This window comes from Eschscholzia californica, unplaced genomic scaffold (genome assembly GCF_041429995.1).
Source record: "Eschscholzia californica isolate CP2 unplaced genomic scaffold, dmEscCali1.0.p SCAF_3, whole genome shotgun sequence".
NCBI classification, from domain to species: domain Eukaryota; kingdom Viridiplantae; phylum Streptophyta; class Magnoliopsida; order Ranunculales; family Papaveraceae; genus Eschscholzia; species Eschscholzia californica.
Window position 1 is genome coordinate 52551197 of NW_028238420.1, and position 15948 is coordinate 52567144.

The 15948-nt window shown below is 35.6% G+C and overlaps 1 protein-coding gene and 2 pseudogenes across 1 annotated transcript; 1 reads left to right on the top strand and 2 right to left on the bottom strand.

The window, feature by feature from the left end:
• The first annotated feature begins 3133 nt into the window (after positions 1 to 3133).
• On the top strand, positions 3134 to 3757 carry LOC147551722 (uncharacterized). Its single transcript, XM_086668592.1, has one exon. The coding sequence runs from the start codon at positions 3134 to 3136 to the stop codon at positions 3755 to 3757; it is 624 nt and encodes a 207-aa protein (XP_086524718.1).
• Positions 3758 to 8556: 4799 nt separating this feature from the next.
• Positions 8557 to 10352, bottom strand: LOC147551723 (protopine 6-monooxygenase pseudogene; annotated as a pseudogene).
• Positions 10353 to 14015: 3663 nt separating this feature from the next.
• LOC147551724 (protopine 6-monooxygenase pseudogene) lies at positions 14016 to 15746 on the bottom strand (annotated as a pseudogene).
• Positions 15747 to 15948: the final 202 nt, after the last annotated feature.

A 15948-nucleotide genomic window follows, 5' to 3' on the forward strand; every position in this document is an offset into this window, starting at 1 on the left:
CTTACTTTACCAATTAATTTGTATCAATAACTTGACACTGATTCAAAGTTTGAAGATCCCATTGTTGTATAATATTGATATTGCAACATTAGTTTTATCTTCGTCAAAACTTTGCAAAACGGTGACCAAGAGTCTAACTCAGAAGTCAATGTAGTCTAGTTTGACTAGATACTACACTCAGCTCTTCTTTTGAAATTAATTATATCAAGGTAAAGACTACACGAACAACAATTGTTTTCATCGCTTCTATATATGTTCTCATAACGCTTCTAAGTGAGGAATGAAATTTCAATTTCGGTGAAAATTTCGGTCAGTCGAAGAGTGAAAACATTTTGTTGAAATGTTTCGGCCTGTGAGAAAATTTTTAAATTTGTGAAAGTGATAGAAATATGATGCAATTATGCATAACAAGTCTCTTTAACCATAATTAAGCATAAAATAATTAAATTGAGAGGCTAACTTGAATTGTATATTCAATAAAATAGTTAGTTAGGGACCTAATTTGCAATAAAATAGTTAGTTTAGGGGGTTAAATTGTATTATTTAACATTAATAACACCAAAACAGTAAATTAGGAGCCTAATTTACAAAAAATAGTTAATTGTGGGCTAATAAAATATAAAATACTTGTTTATTAGTAAAAATAATCTTGCCTTAAGATAACCCTCATACCCTAAGATCCCAAAACATCAACCCTTACCGACTATAGAAGAGAAGAAACTCCAGAAAAACAGAAGATGTGAGAAGATTTGGTCAAGAAAGATAGAACAAATGAACAGAAAACATGAATTCAACTCAATTTCTTTCAAGTATTTGGTTGTCATTGTTACCATCTTTTGACTCCATACTTGAAAAACAAGTAGGACCCGAATATAAAAGTTATCTTTGTGTTTACTTAGGAAATTGCGGTGATATTAATGACTAACGTAGATCGTAGTCGATTTCTCGAAAAAAAAATGGCAGTTGAAACAAAAATTATTTCACCAAATGGTAGTCCCGCTAGTTTTATTCACGAATGTGGTTGGTGTCTTCATTTAACAAAATTACCCTTTCGTTTGTTCTATTTCTTCTCCACCTCTTTCTCTCTCAGTTTTTCTGTTCTTCTTTCATCAATTAAGAGAACCAACTTGATTACAAAAAGAGTATGAACATCACTTTTCTTAATTTCTTCAAGCCACAAATGATACATATTAGAAGTTTTTCGATGAAGATCGATATAAAGAGATAAACGATATGGATGATATCTTTAAATTCTTAAGTGGACCGTTTCTTTCACTGGATTGTATAAACTGAGAAAAAACTTGTGATGAAGAAGACAATAATATTTTTGTAGTCCAACAAGAACAATTTGTTCAACACAAACGTCAGTTTTTTTCAAGACAAACAGTATTTTGTTCGAGACAAATTGTTCGTGAGGAAAAACAGTTTTTGTTCAATACAAACTATTGTTTGCTTGGCACAAACTTTCTTTTCTCCAATACAAATTATTGTTTTCTCGATACAAACTGTTGGGCTAATGAGACAAACATGTTACCCGGAAAAGAATGATAACATAAAAAAGTAATAATAACGAACAAGCAACAATTTGTTCAAGACAAACATCAAATTATTCAAGACAAATTAGCAGTTTATTTAAAACAAGCAATAATATGTTCAAGACAAACAACTACTGTTAGTTCCATATAAACTGTTATGTGCTCGTTACGATATGTTGTTTGTTCAATAGAAACTATAGGGCTAATGGGATAAAATGTTACTTAGAATGAAAAAGAAAAAAAATAATAATTAAAAAGCAATAGTTTGTTCAAGGCAAACAATAGTTTGTTCATGCAAACAACAATTTGTTTGGTAGACAAACAGATTTTTTTAATTTCGACACAAGTAGGAAATAAACTATATTTGTGACAAATAGAAAAATACGTTTTTTTTTAGAGAATTCGACGACGATTTACGTTAGTCGCTACACGACATTGATACATCATGAAGATGTGATAAGCACGACAACCGCCTAATTTAAACCATAAGTGAAAGATGCCTAAAGTCCAACAACATGAAAGACGCCTAAAACCCGACAAATTATTACATTATTTACTATATTTATTGCCTAAATTACATGGATAAGCAAATTGTTTCCACCTTGACTCGATCCCACGACCTCATGGGCTTAAGAGGGGTGTCCAACCACTGCACCAAAGACTGGTGGGGTCATAAATATGTTTTGATAATAACTTTTTGGTAAAAGAGCAGACAAATACAAAAAGATGCTTCAGAAATTACAAAAAAAAAAAAACAGTAAAAATGACAAAAAATATGTTAGAAAAAACAACAAAAACGTCTGAAAAATAAAATCAGTAAACGAAAAACAGTAAACACTGGAAGGAACTGTGACTAGGATAAATGTTATTGTCCATTTGGAATTTTTTTGGTCATTACCTGTTTGTTTTGTCCATCTAATCTGCTATCGCGAAGGAGTTACTCACGTTGGGGCCGGCACGTGGCCTCACTACTCCGAGTTAAGAGTCTAAGTTGGTCCAAAAATTTTGGGGACTTTTTTCGTTAAAATAAAAGTAATTACTAAATTTAACCAGAAATCAATATTGCTCAATGGTGCCAGGTTTAGTTGTTCCCCATTTATGTTATGATCCGAATCCAATCTGTTGAATATAGGATATATTCTCTCAATATATCATATATACATAATATAGAATATATTCTCTCAATATGGGATATATATTGAATATATTGATATATATGATATATGAGATATTGTTGAATATAGGATATATTCTCTCAATATAGCATATATACATAATATAGAATATATTCTCTTAATATGGGATATATATTGAATATATGATATATATGATATATGGGATATATGGGATATACTAAATACGTTATATAATATATTCTATATATGTAACTTTTGTAATTATATAAGGGGAAGAACATCTCCTATTGTATACACAAGAATTAATTAAAAGAAAAGAGTTTATCTCAACCTATTATTAATTTGTATTAGTTTCTACTTATTATTTTCTACTTGGTATCAGAGCGGGTTCGGTAATTGAACCTGGTTATTTCGAATTGAATTGAATTGAATTCCGCTGCGAATCTTGAAATTGAAAGCTCAATGGGTTCCAATGATGATGCAACAATGGTACTATCAAACCCTCACGTTGTTCATAACCACATCGATGCACCCTTTCCATTAGGTAATACCCTGAATGAGAATAATTACACCCTTTGGTCAAAGGTCATGAAGATGCGTATTAATGGTCGGAAGATGTGGGGGTATATTAGTGGCACTAAAGCGAAACCTGCAGAAGGAAGTGAAGAATATGAAAATTGGTACTCGGAGAATGATAAGGTGAAGGGATGGTTGTGTGACTCAATGTCCACAACACTAATGAACAGGTATGTTTGTTTGGAAACTGCGAAAGAAGTTTGGGACTCTCTTGAAGCTATGTATACAGACACATCTGATGAAACTCAAATCTTTGAGTCACATAGGAAGTGTTTCTCAACAAAACAAGCTGGTCGATCTATTGCGACCTATTATGATGAATTAGCAGCAATTTTTCAAGAAATTGACCAACGCAACAATGTGAAAGGAAAAAGTGCTGAGTCTATCGCCATCTTACAACAATATGTAGGACGTCTTAGAGTTCACATGTTCCTTTCTGGATTAGATAGTATGTATGATCAGGTGCGTGGTGAGATTCTTCGAAAAGACCCTCCACTTACTTTGGAATAGTCTTATCAGACAGTACGAAGGGTGTCAGTTCACAAACAGGTGATGGGAACCCAAAAACTTGTAACTGAGTCTTCAGTTATGGCAGTCAACTATAAAAAGGGACAACCTCAAGGTTCCTGGAATTCTCACAAAGAGGTTAGACCCTTACGCCTTGATCTTGAGTGTACCCACTGTGGAGAGAAGGGACACACAAAACAGAAGTGTTATGAAGTCATTGGGTATCCGGAATGGTGGGATTTTACAAAGCGACCTAGGAAAAACATATCTGCGAAGAAGGATTCTGCTATAATTCCTCCATCAGTGAATGTTGCCCAGTCAGGTATGAAAATTAAAGGTAGTGTTTTATCTGTAAATTCTTTGAATAATACTTGGTTAATTGATACTGGTGCATCAGATCACATGGTAAATGACACTAGCATATTATCATCCATTATACCTTCAACCCAAACCTCTATATACACAGCTAATGGTGGTTCCTCTCCTGTAATTGGGGAAGGTTCCACTGACATATCTGAAAATCTGACATTAAACTCTGTCCTCATTGTTCCCGCGCTAGAGTATAATATCCTATCAGTCAGTAGGATCACTGCTACACTTGCATGTACTGTGACGTTTTGGCCTCAATTCTGTATTTTTCAGGACATAGTGACGCGGCAGATTCTTGGTTGTGGTGTTAGAAAGGACAATCTCTACTATTTGGACCTGTCTAGTAGTGGAGAGCAGAGGATTCATCAGGTGAATAAAGTTGGAGGAATTGAAGAAGCAAAAGCTAATGTTTGGTTATGGCATCGGCGATTGGGTCATCTCTCCTTCGGATATCTTCAGAAATTAAATTCATCGTTATTTTCGAAGTGTAGTGTTTCAGAATTTAAGTGTGATATTTATGAACTTGCTAAAAGTCACCGTATTACATATTCTCCAAGTTTCAATAAAAGTTCAGAACCTTTTAGTATTATTCACTCTGATGTATGGGGTCCTGCACGTATTCCTTCTTTGTCTGGAGCTCGTTACTTTGTGACTTTTATCCATGAGTGTACTCGTATGACGTGGGTATCGCTACTCACTCATAAAAGTGAAGTCTTTGAAGTATTTAAAGTATTTTTTCAGATGGTTTTGACCCAATTCCAAAGGAGGATACAAGTGTATCAATCTGATAACGGAGGAGAATTTACTAGTAATGACATGGCGAAGTTCCTGATAAATAATGGCATTCGACATCAAACTTCTAACGCTTATACCCCACAACAAAATGGGTTAGCTGAACGAATGAATAGACAACTGTTAGAAGTTGTTCGTGCGTCTCTTTTCGGAATGAATATGCCATTAAATTATTGGGGAGAGGCGTTAAAATCTGCTGCCTATGTGATAAACCGCACACCATCTAGGGTCATTGAATTTCAGACCCCTTTCAAAAAACTCCATGACCTTATCACCATCCCTGCAATGCCAAACCTAGAACCATGTGTTTTTGGGTGTGTTGTCTTTGTTCATATACCTAAACATCAACGAGGAAAATTAGATCATTGTGCTCGAAAGTGTGTGTTTCTTGAATATGCTGATTTTCAAAAGGGTTATCGTTGTTATGACCCTGAGGAGGGGAAAGTATATATCTCATTAGATGTTTCATTTCGAGAATTAGATGCATATTTTATGGGATCTTCCCTTCAGGGGGAGAAACAAAATGATAGTGAAGGAAAGTTCCCCATTATTGGGGATATATTTCAGGAACTAGAGGATTTGACAAGTAATTTCAATAGGCCTAGTAATCTAGGTGATGATGGAAAGGGGAGTGAACCAGATCAGATTACAGGGGGGGATCAGGGTAGTGAAGATGAATTTAATGAGAATGGAGAGGATCAGACAACAGGGGGAGATCAAGCTGAAATAGTAGAAGTTGCCTGTGACTCCAACTTTCTAACACCATCTACCGAAGACATGCCTCCGAATGTCGAACCTCAGGTATTACTTGATCCTATCACTGTTAATGATGTTCAACCTAGACGTTCAGAAAGATCTACTAAAGGTATTCCAAAATTTACTTATGAACCAGATATTAATTCTAAAGCCAAATACCCAATTTCTGATTATGTGTCCACCAATAGGTTGTCTAAGTCATTTACATGCACCATGAATCAATTATCCTCTGTATCTATTCCTAGTAATTTGCAGGAAGCATTATCAGATCCACGATGGAAGAAAGCTATGAATGAAGAGATGAATGCATTACAGAAGAATTCCACTTGGGAACTTGTTGATAAACCCCACGGATATCGTATTGTTGGGTGTCGTTGGATCTTTACAGTAAAGACGAATCCAGATGGAAGTGTTGACAGGTACAAAGCCAGACTTGTTGCCAAAGGGTATACCCAGACGTATGGTGTGGATTATGAGGAGACCTTCGCCCCGGTGGCAAAGATAAACACTATTCGTGTACTCATTTCCCTTGCAGCCAATCAAGGTTGGCCATTACAACAGTTTGACGTGAAGAATGCATTTCTCAATGGAGACTTAGAAGAAGAAGTATACATGGAGTTACCACCTGGAGTCACGAATTCTGAAGTAGGAAAAGTATGCAAATTAAAGAAGGCATTGTACGGGTTAAAACAGTCACCACGAGCTTGGTTTGGACGATTTACAAAGAGCATGAAGGCATTTGGATATAAACAAAGTAATTCAGATCATACTTTTTTTATAAAACAAAAGTTAGGCAAACTTACTGCTCTTATTGTTTATGTTGATGATATGGTTGTTACTGGAAATGACTCAGTGGAAATGGAGGCTCTGAAAAACTATTTGTCGCAGGAATTTGAGATGAAGGATTTGGAGCAGTTAAAATACTTCTTAGGCATTGAAGTTGCAAGATCAAGTCAAGGTATTTTCATGTCCCAACGAAAGTATATATTAGATCTTCTTGTTGAAACTGGGATGCTTGATTGCAAACCGGTAGATACACCGATTGAAGCAAATCATCACTTGGGAATATTTTCAGATCAAGTTCCATGTGACAAAGGAAGGTACCAACGCTTAGTGGGGAGACTAATTTACCTTTCTCATACTAGACCGGATATTGCATATTCCATTAGCGTCGTGAGTCAATTCATGCATAATCCAAGTGAAGAACATATGAAGGCAGTCTTTCGAATACTAAGGTACTTGAAGAAATCTCCAGGAAAAGGTCTCTTATTCCGGAAAGGTGGTGATATGGAAGTAATGGGATACACCGATGCAGATTGGGCAGGAGATATAACAGACAGGAGGTCAACCTCTGGATATTTTACGTTTGTATGTGGGAATATGGTAACATTTAGAGCTAAGAAGCAAAAAGTTGTTGCTAAATCAAGTGCAAAATCTGAGTTACGGGGTGTGGCTCAAGGGGTGTATGAACTACTATGGATACGAAATATATTGAAGGATCTTGGATTTAAGCTTGTGAAAGCAATGGTTCTGCACTGTGACAATAAAGCGGCAATTATGATTGCACATAATCCAATTCAACATGACCGTATGAAACATGTTGAAGTGGATCGGTTCTTTATCAGAGAAAATATTGACAAAGGGTTCATATGTCTTCCATTCGTAAAATCAGAAGATCAACTTGCATATATTCTTACAAAAGGAGTTTGCGGACGAATATTTAACAAAGCGATTGACAAGTTGGGCATGATTGACATCTATGCTCCATCTTGAGGGGGAGTGTTGAATATAGGATATATTCTCTCAATATATCATATATACATAATATAGATTATATTCTCTCAATATGGGATATATATTGAATATATTGATATATATGATATATGAGATAATGTTGAATATAGGATATATTATCTCAATATAGCATATATACATAATATAGAATATATTCTCTTAATATGGGATATATATTGAATATATGATATATATGATATATGGGATATACTAAATACGTTATATAATATATTCTATATATGTAACTTTTGTAATTATATAAGGGGAAGAACATCTCCTATTGTATACACAAGAATTAATTAAAAGAAAAGAGTTTATCTCAACCTATTATTAATTTGTATTAGTTTCTACTTATTATTTTCTACTCAATCATCCTATTCTTTTAGGTTTTTTTGATTAATTCGTTTTCATAAGTTTAAAGACACTTCTATTTAGTATTAAAAGTGCCTCAGTCCTTCACAAACTTCCTCTCAAGGGGAGGCGCCATTAACTTTTACAAGGGGACTTCAAAATACTCCGTACAAAAAAGATCATTGGTACTTATTATTTGAGAGGGTTGCTTAACATATAAAGATCATTGGTTTGAACGACACATTATATATCTTTTTAGCAATTTGAATTTATAACTAATTTCTGTAGAGTTTCGTAATGAAGCTTCGCGAATCGTCATTGACGATGGTATTCTTTTTTGTTGTTTAATGTAATTGTGCTCCTAGGCCTGCCACTGCCTGTCGCCTCTGTAAATAAATACATTTGTACGGGTGTGTTGGTGAAAACACATTATTTTTCACCTATTGGGGTAACAAACGTTATTATTTTTTATGCATGTTCTAGGCAAAAAATTAGTCAAATAATGTGTTAAAAAAAATTAGTCAAATTCTAATGGATGAGCTTTCCTTATGGAAAAATCAGGCTGTAATTCAAAGATTGGTGAAGCAATAAGATGATTTTTTGGCTCTCCACATAGTCGAAAAAACTCTGCAATGATGTCCCGGAGCATTACCAAAGCGTACATCACCGGTTCAAAATTGTGGTACGAAATCTTTTATCTCGCCAATAAATAGAAAAACAAAAGGATAAAATTAAGAGACTTGAAATGAAATTTCATTTGTATATTACATGAATATATTTATTTTATCTTATAAGTTACAATAGAAAAATTTGGCAATCTACCGATGTTTAATTAGTATTTGAAAGAATGAAAAAGAAATCCCATATAAAACTATTCGTACAACTTGTAATGTAGACGAGGGGTGAGGATGAGATCAAGAGGCGATGCTTTGTGGTTCACGTGTCCTTCTGGGCTCTCCGTTAGATCCACATTTTCTTCGTTTAGAGTATTCAAATCGTATCCGTGGATGAGGCGAGCAAGTACTAAATGCATGAATTGTAGTGCGAACGACACCCCAGGGCACACCCTTCGTCCTGCTCCAAATGGTAGCAACTCAAAATGCTGACCTCCAACATCTATATCCGCATTCTCGGACAGAAATCTTTCGGGTCTAAATTCTGTTGGATCAACCCATACATTTGGGTCTCGTTGCAACTTCCACACATTCACTAGCAACCTCGTCCCACCTTTGACATGGAACCCGCCGATCTCACAGTCCTCCTTAGTATCGCGTTCGAGAAGAGTACCTAACGGGTACATTCTCATCGTTTCCTTAACGATAGCATTCATGTATACTAAATTCTTTAAATCTGAATCTTCAACTTGTCTGTCCTTTCCTACTATTGCATCTAACTCTTCTCGAGCTTTCTTCAAAGCATGGCGATTGTTCATTAATAAAGAAATGATCCATGTTAGACTTACAGCAGTAGTGTCTGTTCCACCCATAATCATTGCTAGGCAAGTAGCTTTAATGACAGTATCGGCATCGTGACCAGACAACTTGCTCTCGTTGGCAATTGACAACATAACATCCATGAAATCTTGCTCGCTTTCAGCAACTGAGTTCTTCTTCTTCCGATGCTCTTCCAACCAGTTCTCAAGGATTGCATCTACCTTCTTGGCGTTTTGTTTCATGGCACTCAAGTTCCCTTGAAAGATGTCCAAGAAACCAAGTAAAGGAGCAAAATCCGAGAACATAGACAAGCTAGCGAGACGTAAGAGCTCATCCATGACCTTCTTGTAATGGATAGCTTCCTCCTCACCCTGCACAATCTTAGACCCAAAGTTTTGTCTCCCCACAATTACCCTCATCACCACGTTGTTCGACACCTCTTCGAACCATTTCTTCATATCGATCAAAATAGGAGCTGATCCACTTGGATTCTTACACTGGTCGTATAAGGATTTGAAGCAGACGTTTACCTCCGAGGCTCTTACGTCCTTGATGGCTTGGAGACGATGGTTGGATAGAAGTTTAAGAGTGGATATCTTTCTAATCTCACGCCAAAAAGGACCGTAAGGTGTAAAGGCAACCGACTCATTATCGTAAGTCATGAGTTGAAAAGCTTTAGTGGAAGGACGGTTAGAGAAGAGGGTATCGTTGGTAGTGAAACATTCTTTAACGATACGGGTATCACTCACAACTAGTGTTGTGTGTTTACCGAACTTCATCCTGAAGGCTGAGCCATACTTGTCAGCCATGGCAGCTAGCATTTTATGAGGCAATTCACCAGAACCAAAGAGATGGAGATGACCAAGAACCGGCCAAGCACCCGTTGCCATGGGTGCTGTCCTAATCTTCTTATTTTTAAGAGTACTTCTTGAAGAAAAGAGATTGTAGAGGAAAACAAAGGCAATAATAGAGGCAATGGAAAATGGAACCCAATAAGCAAGCATGAAGGAATCCATGTTTTTTCTTCTTCTTTTAGTACTGATATCTGTACCAATAACTGTAAGGAATTTGGAAGATTTAGAGGATTTCTGTTTTGTTTGGAAATGTGAAATTTGGTTTCATTTATAGAGGGAGTGAGGGAGAGAGAGACAGAGTGACTGAGGTAGAACCCATTTGAGCTTCCCAGCAAATAACCCATATACTATTTTAATAAGGTCAAAGTTGGCAGGTCATCCAAGTGGACATTAATGACTTAATACCTCACTCAGCCTCCTCTTACTTACTTTACCAATTAATTTGTATCAATAACTTGAGACTGATTCAAAGTTTGAAGATCCCATTGTTGTATAATATTGATATTGCAACATTAGTTTTATCTTCGTCAAAACTTTGCAAAACGGTGACCAAGAGTCTAACTCAGAAGTAAATGTAGTCTAGTTTGACTAGATACTACACTCAGCTCTTCTTTTGAAATTAATTATATCAAGGTAAAGACTACACGAACAACAATTGTTTTCATCGCTTCTATATATGTTCTCATAACGCTTCTAAGTGAGGAATGAAATTTCAATTTCGGTGAAAATTTCGGTCAGTCGAAGAGTGAAAACATTTTGTTGAAATGTTTCGGCCTGTGAGAAAATATCTAAATTTGTGAAAGTGATAGAAATATGATGCAATTGTGGATAACAAGTCTCTTTAACCATAATTAAGCATAAAATAATTAAATTGAGAGGCTAACTTGAATTGTATATTCAATAAAATAGTTAGTTAGGGACCTAATTTGCAATAAAATAGTTAGTTTAGGGGGTTAAATTGTATTATTTAACATTAATAACACCAAAACAGTAAATTAGGAGCCTAATTTACAAAAAATAGTTAATTGTTGGCTAATAAAATATAAAATACTTGTTTATTAGTAAAAATAATCTTGCCTTAAGATAACCCTCATACACCCTAAGATCCCAAAACATCAACCCTTACCGACTATAGAAGAGAAGAAACTCCAGAAAAACAAAAGATGTGAGAAGATTTGGTCAAGAAAGATAGAACAAATGAACAGAAAACATGAATCCAACTCAATTTCTTTTAAAAAATCTCTCATTTTCTATTTCATTTTGTCAGACTTCAACATAATTTCGAATCTTTCAAATTCAACTCAATTTCTTTCAAGTATTTGGTTGTCATTGTTACCATCTTTTGACTCCATACTTGAAAAACAAGTAGGACCCGAATATAAAAGTTATCTTTGTGTTTACTTAGGAAATTGCGGTGATATTAATGACGAACGTAGATCGTAGTCGATTTTTCGAAAAAAAAATGGCAGTTGAAACAAAAATTATTTCACCAAATGGTAGTCCCGCTAGTTTTATTCACGAATGTGGTTGGTGTCTTCATTTCACAAAATTACCCTTTCGTTTGTTCTATTACTTCTCCACCTCTTTCTCTCTCAGTTTTTCTGTTCTTCTTCCATCAATTAAGAGAACCAACTTGATTACAAAAAGAGTATGAACATCACTTTTCTTAATTTCTTCAAGCCACAAATGATACATATTAGAAGTTTTTCGATGAAGATCGATATAAAGAGATAAACGATATGGATGATATCTTTAAATTCTTAAGTGGACCGTTTCTTTCACTGGATTGTATAAACTGAGAAAAAACTTGTGATGAAGAAGACAATAATATTTTTGTAGTCCAACAAGAACAATTTGTTCAACACAAACGTCAGTTTTTTTCAAGACAAACAGTATTTTGTTCGAGACAAATTGTTCGTGAGGAAAAACAGTTTTTGTTCAATACAAACTATTGTTTGCTTGGCACAAACTTTCTTTTCCCCAATACAAATTATTGTTTCCTCGATACAAACTGTTGGGCTAATGAGACAAACATGTTACCCGGAAAAGAATGATAACATAAAAAAGTAATAATAACGAACAAGCAACAATTTGTTAAAGACAAACATCAAATTATTCAAGACAAATTAGCAGTTTATTTAAAACAAGCAATAATATGTTCAAGACAAACAACTACTGTTAGTTCCATATAAACTGTTATGTGCTCGTTACGATATGTTGTTTGTTCAATAGAAACTATAGGGCTAATGGGATAAAATGTTACTTAGAATGAAAAAGAAAAAAAATAATAATTAAAAAGCAATAGTTTGTTCAAGGCAAACAATAGTTTGTTCATGCAAACAACAATTTGTTTGGTAGACAAACAGATTTTTTTAATTTCGACACAAGTAGGAAAGAAACTATTTTTGTGACAAATAGAAAAATACGTTTTTTTTTTAGAGAATTCGACGACGATTTACGTTAGTCGCTACACGGCATTGATATATCATGAAGATGTGATAAGCACGGCAACCGCCTAATTTAAACCATAAGTGAAAGATGCCTAAAGTCCAACAACATGAAAGACGCCTAAAACCCGACAAATTATTACATTATTTACTATATTTATAGCCTAAATAACATGGATAAGCAAATTGTTTCCACCTTGACTCGATCCCACGACCTCATGGGCTTAAGAGGGGTGTCCAACCACTGCACCAAAGACTGGTGGGGTGATAAATATGTTTTGATAATAACTTTTTGGTAAAAGAACAGACAAATACAAAAAGATGCTTCAGAAATTACAAAAAAAAAACAACAGTAAAAATGACAAAAAATATGTTAGAAAAAACAACAAAAACGTCTGAAAAATAAAATCAGTAAACGAAAAACAGTAAACACTGGAAGGAACTGTGACTAGGATAAATGTTATTGTCCATTTGGAATTTTTTTGGTCATTACCTGTTTGTTTTGTCCATCTAATCTGCTATCGCGAAGGAGTGACTCACGTTGGGGCCGGCACGTGGCCTCACTACTCCGAGTTAAGAGTCTAAGTTGGTCCAAAAATTTTGGGGACTTTTTTCGTTAAAATAAAATTAATTACTAAATTTAACCAGAAATCAATATTGCTCAATGGTGCCAGGTTTAGTTGTTCCCCATGTATGTTATGATCCGAATCCAATCATCCTATTCTTTTAGGTTTTTTTGATTAATTCGTTTTCATAAGTTTAAAGACACTTCTATTTAGTATTAAAAGTGCCTCAGTCCTTCACAAACTTCCTCTCAAGGGGAGGCGCCATTAACTTTTACAAGGGGACTTCAAAATACTCCGTACAAAAAAGATCATTGGTACTTATTATTTGAGAGTGTTGCTTAACATATAAAGATCATTGGTTTGAACGACACATTATATATCTTTTTAGCAATTAGGATTTATAACTAATTTCTGTAGAGTTTCGTAATGAAGCGCCGCGAATCGTCATTGACGATGGTATTCTTTTTTGTTGTTTAATGTAATTGTGCTCCTAGGCCTGCCACTGCCTGTCGCCTCTGTAAATAAATACATTTGTATGGGTGTGTTGGTGAAAAGACATTATTTTTCACCTATTGGGGTAACTAACGTTATTATTTTTTATGCATGTTCTAGGTAAAAAATTAGTCAAATAATGTGTTAAAAAAATTAGTCAAATTCTAATGGATGAGCTTTCCTTACGGAAAAATCAAGCTGTAATTCAAAGATTGGTGAAGCAATAAGATGATTTTTTGGCTCTCCACATAGTCGAAAAAACTCTGCAATGATGTCCCGGAGCATTACCAAAGCGTACATCACCGGTTCAAAATTGTGGTACGAAATCTTTTATGTCGCCAATAAATAGAAAAACAAAAGGGTAAAAGAGACTTGAAATGAAATTTCATTTGTATATTACATGAATATATTTATTTTATCTTATAAGTTACAATAGAAAAATTTGGCAATCTACCGATGTTTAATTAGTATTTGAAAGAATGAAAAAGAAATCCCATATAAAACTATTCGTACAACTTGTAATGTAGACGAGGGGTGAGGATGAGATCAAGAGGCGATGCTTTGTGGTTCACGTGTCCTTCTGGGCTCTCCGTTAGATCCACATTTTCTTCGTTTAGAGTATTCAAATCGTATCCGTGGATGAGGCGAGCAAGTACTAAATGCATGAATTGTAGTGCGAACGACACCCCAGGGCACACCCTTCGTCCTGCTCCAAATGGTAGCAACTCAAAATGCTGACCTCCAACATCTATATCCGCATTCTCGGACAGATATCTTTCGGGTCTAAATTCTGTTGGATCAACCCATACATTTGGGTCTCGTTGCAACTTCCACACATTCACTAGCAACCTCGTCCCACCTTTGACATGGAACCCGCCGATCTCACAGTCCTCCTTAGTATCGCGTTCGAGAAGAGTACCTAACGGGTACATTCTCATCGTTTCCTTAACGATAGCATTCATGTATACTAAATTCTTTAAATCTGAATCTTCAACTTGTCTGTCCTTTCCTACTATTGCATCTAACTCTTCTCGAGCTTTCTTCAAAGCATGGCGATTGTTCATTAATAAAGAAATGATCCATGTTAGACTTACAGCAGTAGTGTCTGTTCCACCCATAATCATTGCTAGGCAAGTAGCTTTAATGACAGTATCGGCATCGTGACCAGACAACTTGCTCTCGTTGGCAATTGACAACATAACATCCATGAAATCTTGCTCGCTTTCAGCAACTGAGTTCTTCTTCCGATGCTCTTCCAACCAGTTCTCAAGGATTGCGTCTACCTTCTTGGCGTTTTGTTTCATGGCACTCAAGTTCCCTTGAAAGATGTCCAAGAAACCAAGTAGAGGAGCAAAATCCGAGAACATAGACAAGCTAGCGAGACGTAAGAGCTCATCCATGACCTTCTTGTAATGGATAGCTTCCTCCTCACCCTGCACAATCTTAGACCCAAAGTTTTGTCTCCCCACAATTACCCTCATCACCACGTTGTTCGACACCTCTTCGAACCATTTCTTCATATCGATCAAAATAGGAGCTGATCCACTTGGATTCTTACACTGGTCGTATAAGGTTTTGAAGCAGACGTTTACCTCCGAGGCTCTTACGTCCTTGATGGCTTGGAGACGATGGTTGGATAGAAGTTTAAGAGTGGATATCTTTCTAATCTCACGCCAAAAAGGACCGTAAGGTGTAAAGGCAACCGACTCATTATCGTAAGTCATGAGTTGAAAAGCTTTAGTGGAAGGACGGTTAGAGAAGAGGGTATCGTTGGTAGTGAAACATTCTTTAACGATACGGGTATCACTCACAACTAGTGTTGTGTGTTTACCGAACTTCATCCTGAAGGCTGAGCCATACTTGTCAGCCATGGCAGCTAGCATTTTATGAGGCAATTCACCAGAACCAAAGAGATGGAGATGACCAAGAACCGGCCAAGCACCCGTTGCCATGGGTGCTGTCCTAATCTTCTTATTTTTAAGAGTACTTCTTGAAGAAAAGAGATTGTAGAGGAAAACAAAGGCAATAATAGAAGCAATGGAAAATGGAACCCAATAAGCAAGCATGAAGGAATCCATGTTTTTTCTTCTTCTTTTAGTACTGATATCTGTACCAATAACTGTAAGGAATTTGGAAGATTTAGAGGTTTTCTGTTTTGTTTGGAAATGTGAAATTTGGTTTCATTTATAGAGGGAGTGAGGGAGAGAGAGACAGAGTGACTGAGGTAGAACCCATTTGAGCTTCCCAGCAAATAACCCATATACTATTTTAATAAGGTCAAAGTTGGCAGGTCATCCAAGTGGACATTAATGACTTAATACCTCACTCAGCCTCCTCTTA

Coding starts and splice junctions, on each gene's coding strand:
- LOC147551722 (XM_086668592.1), top strand. CDS start 3,134: ATGGGTTCCAATGATGATGCAACAATGGTACTATCAAACCCTCACGTT.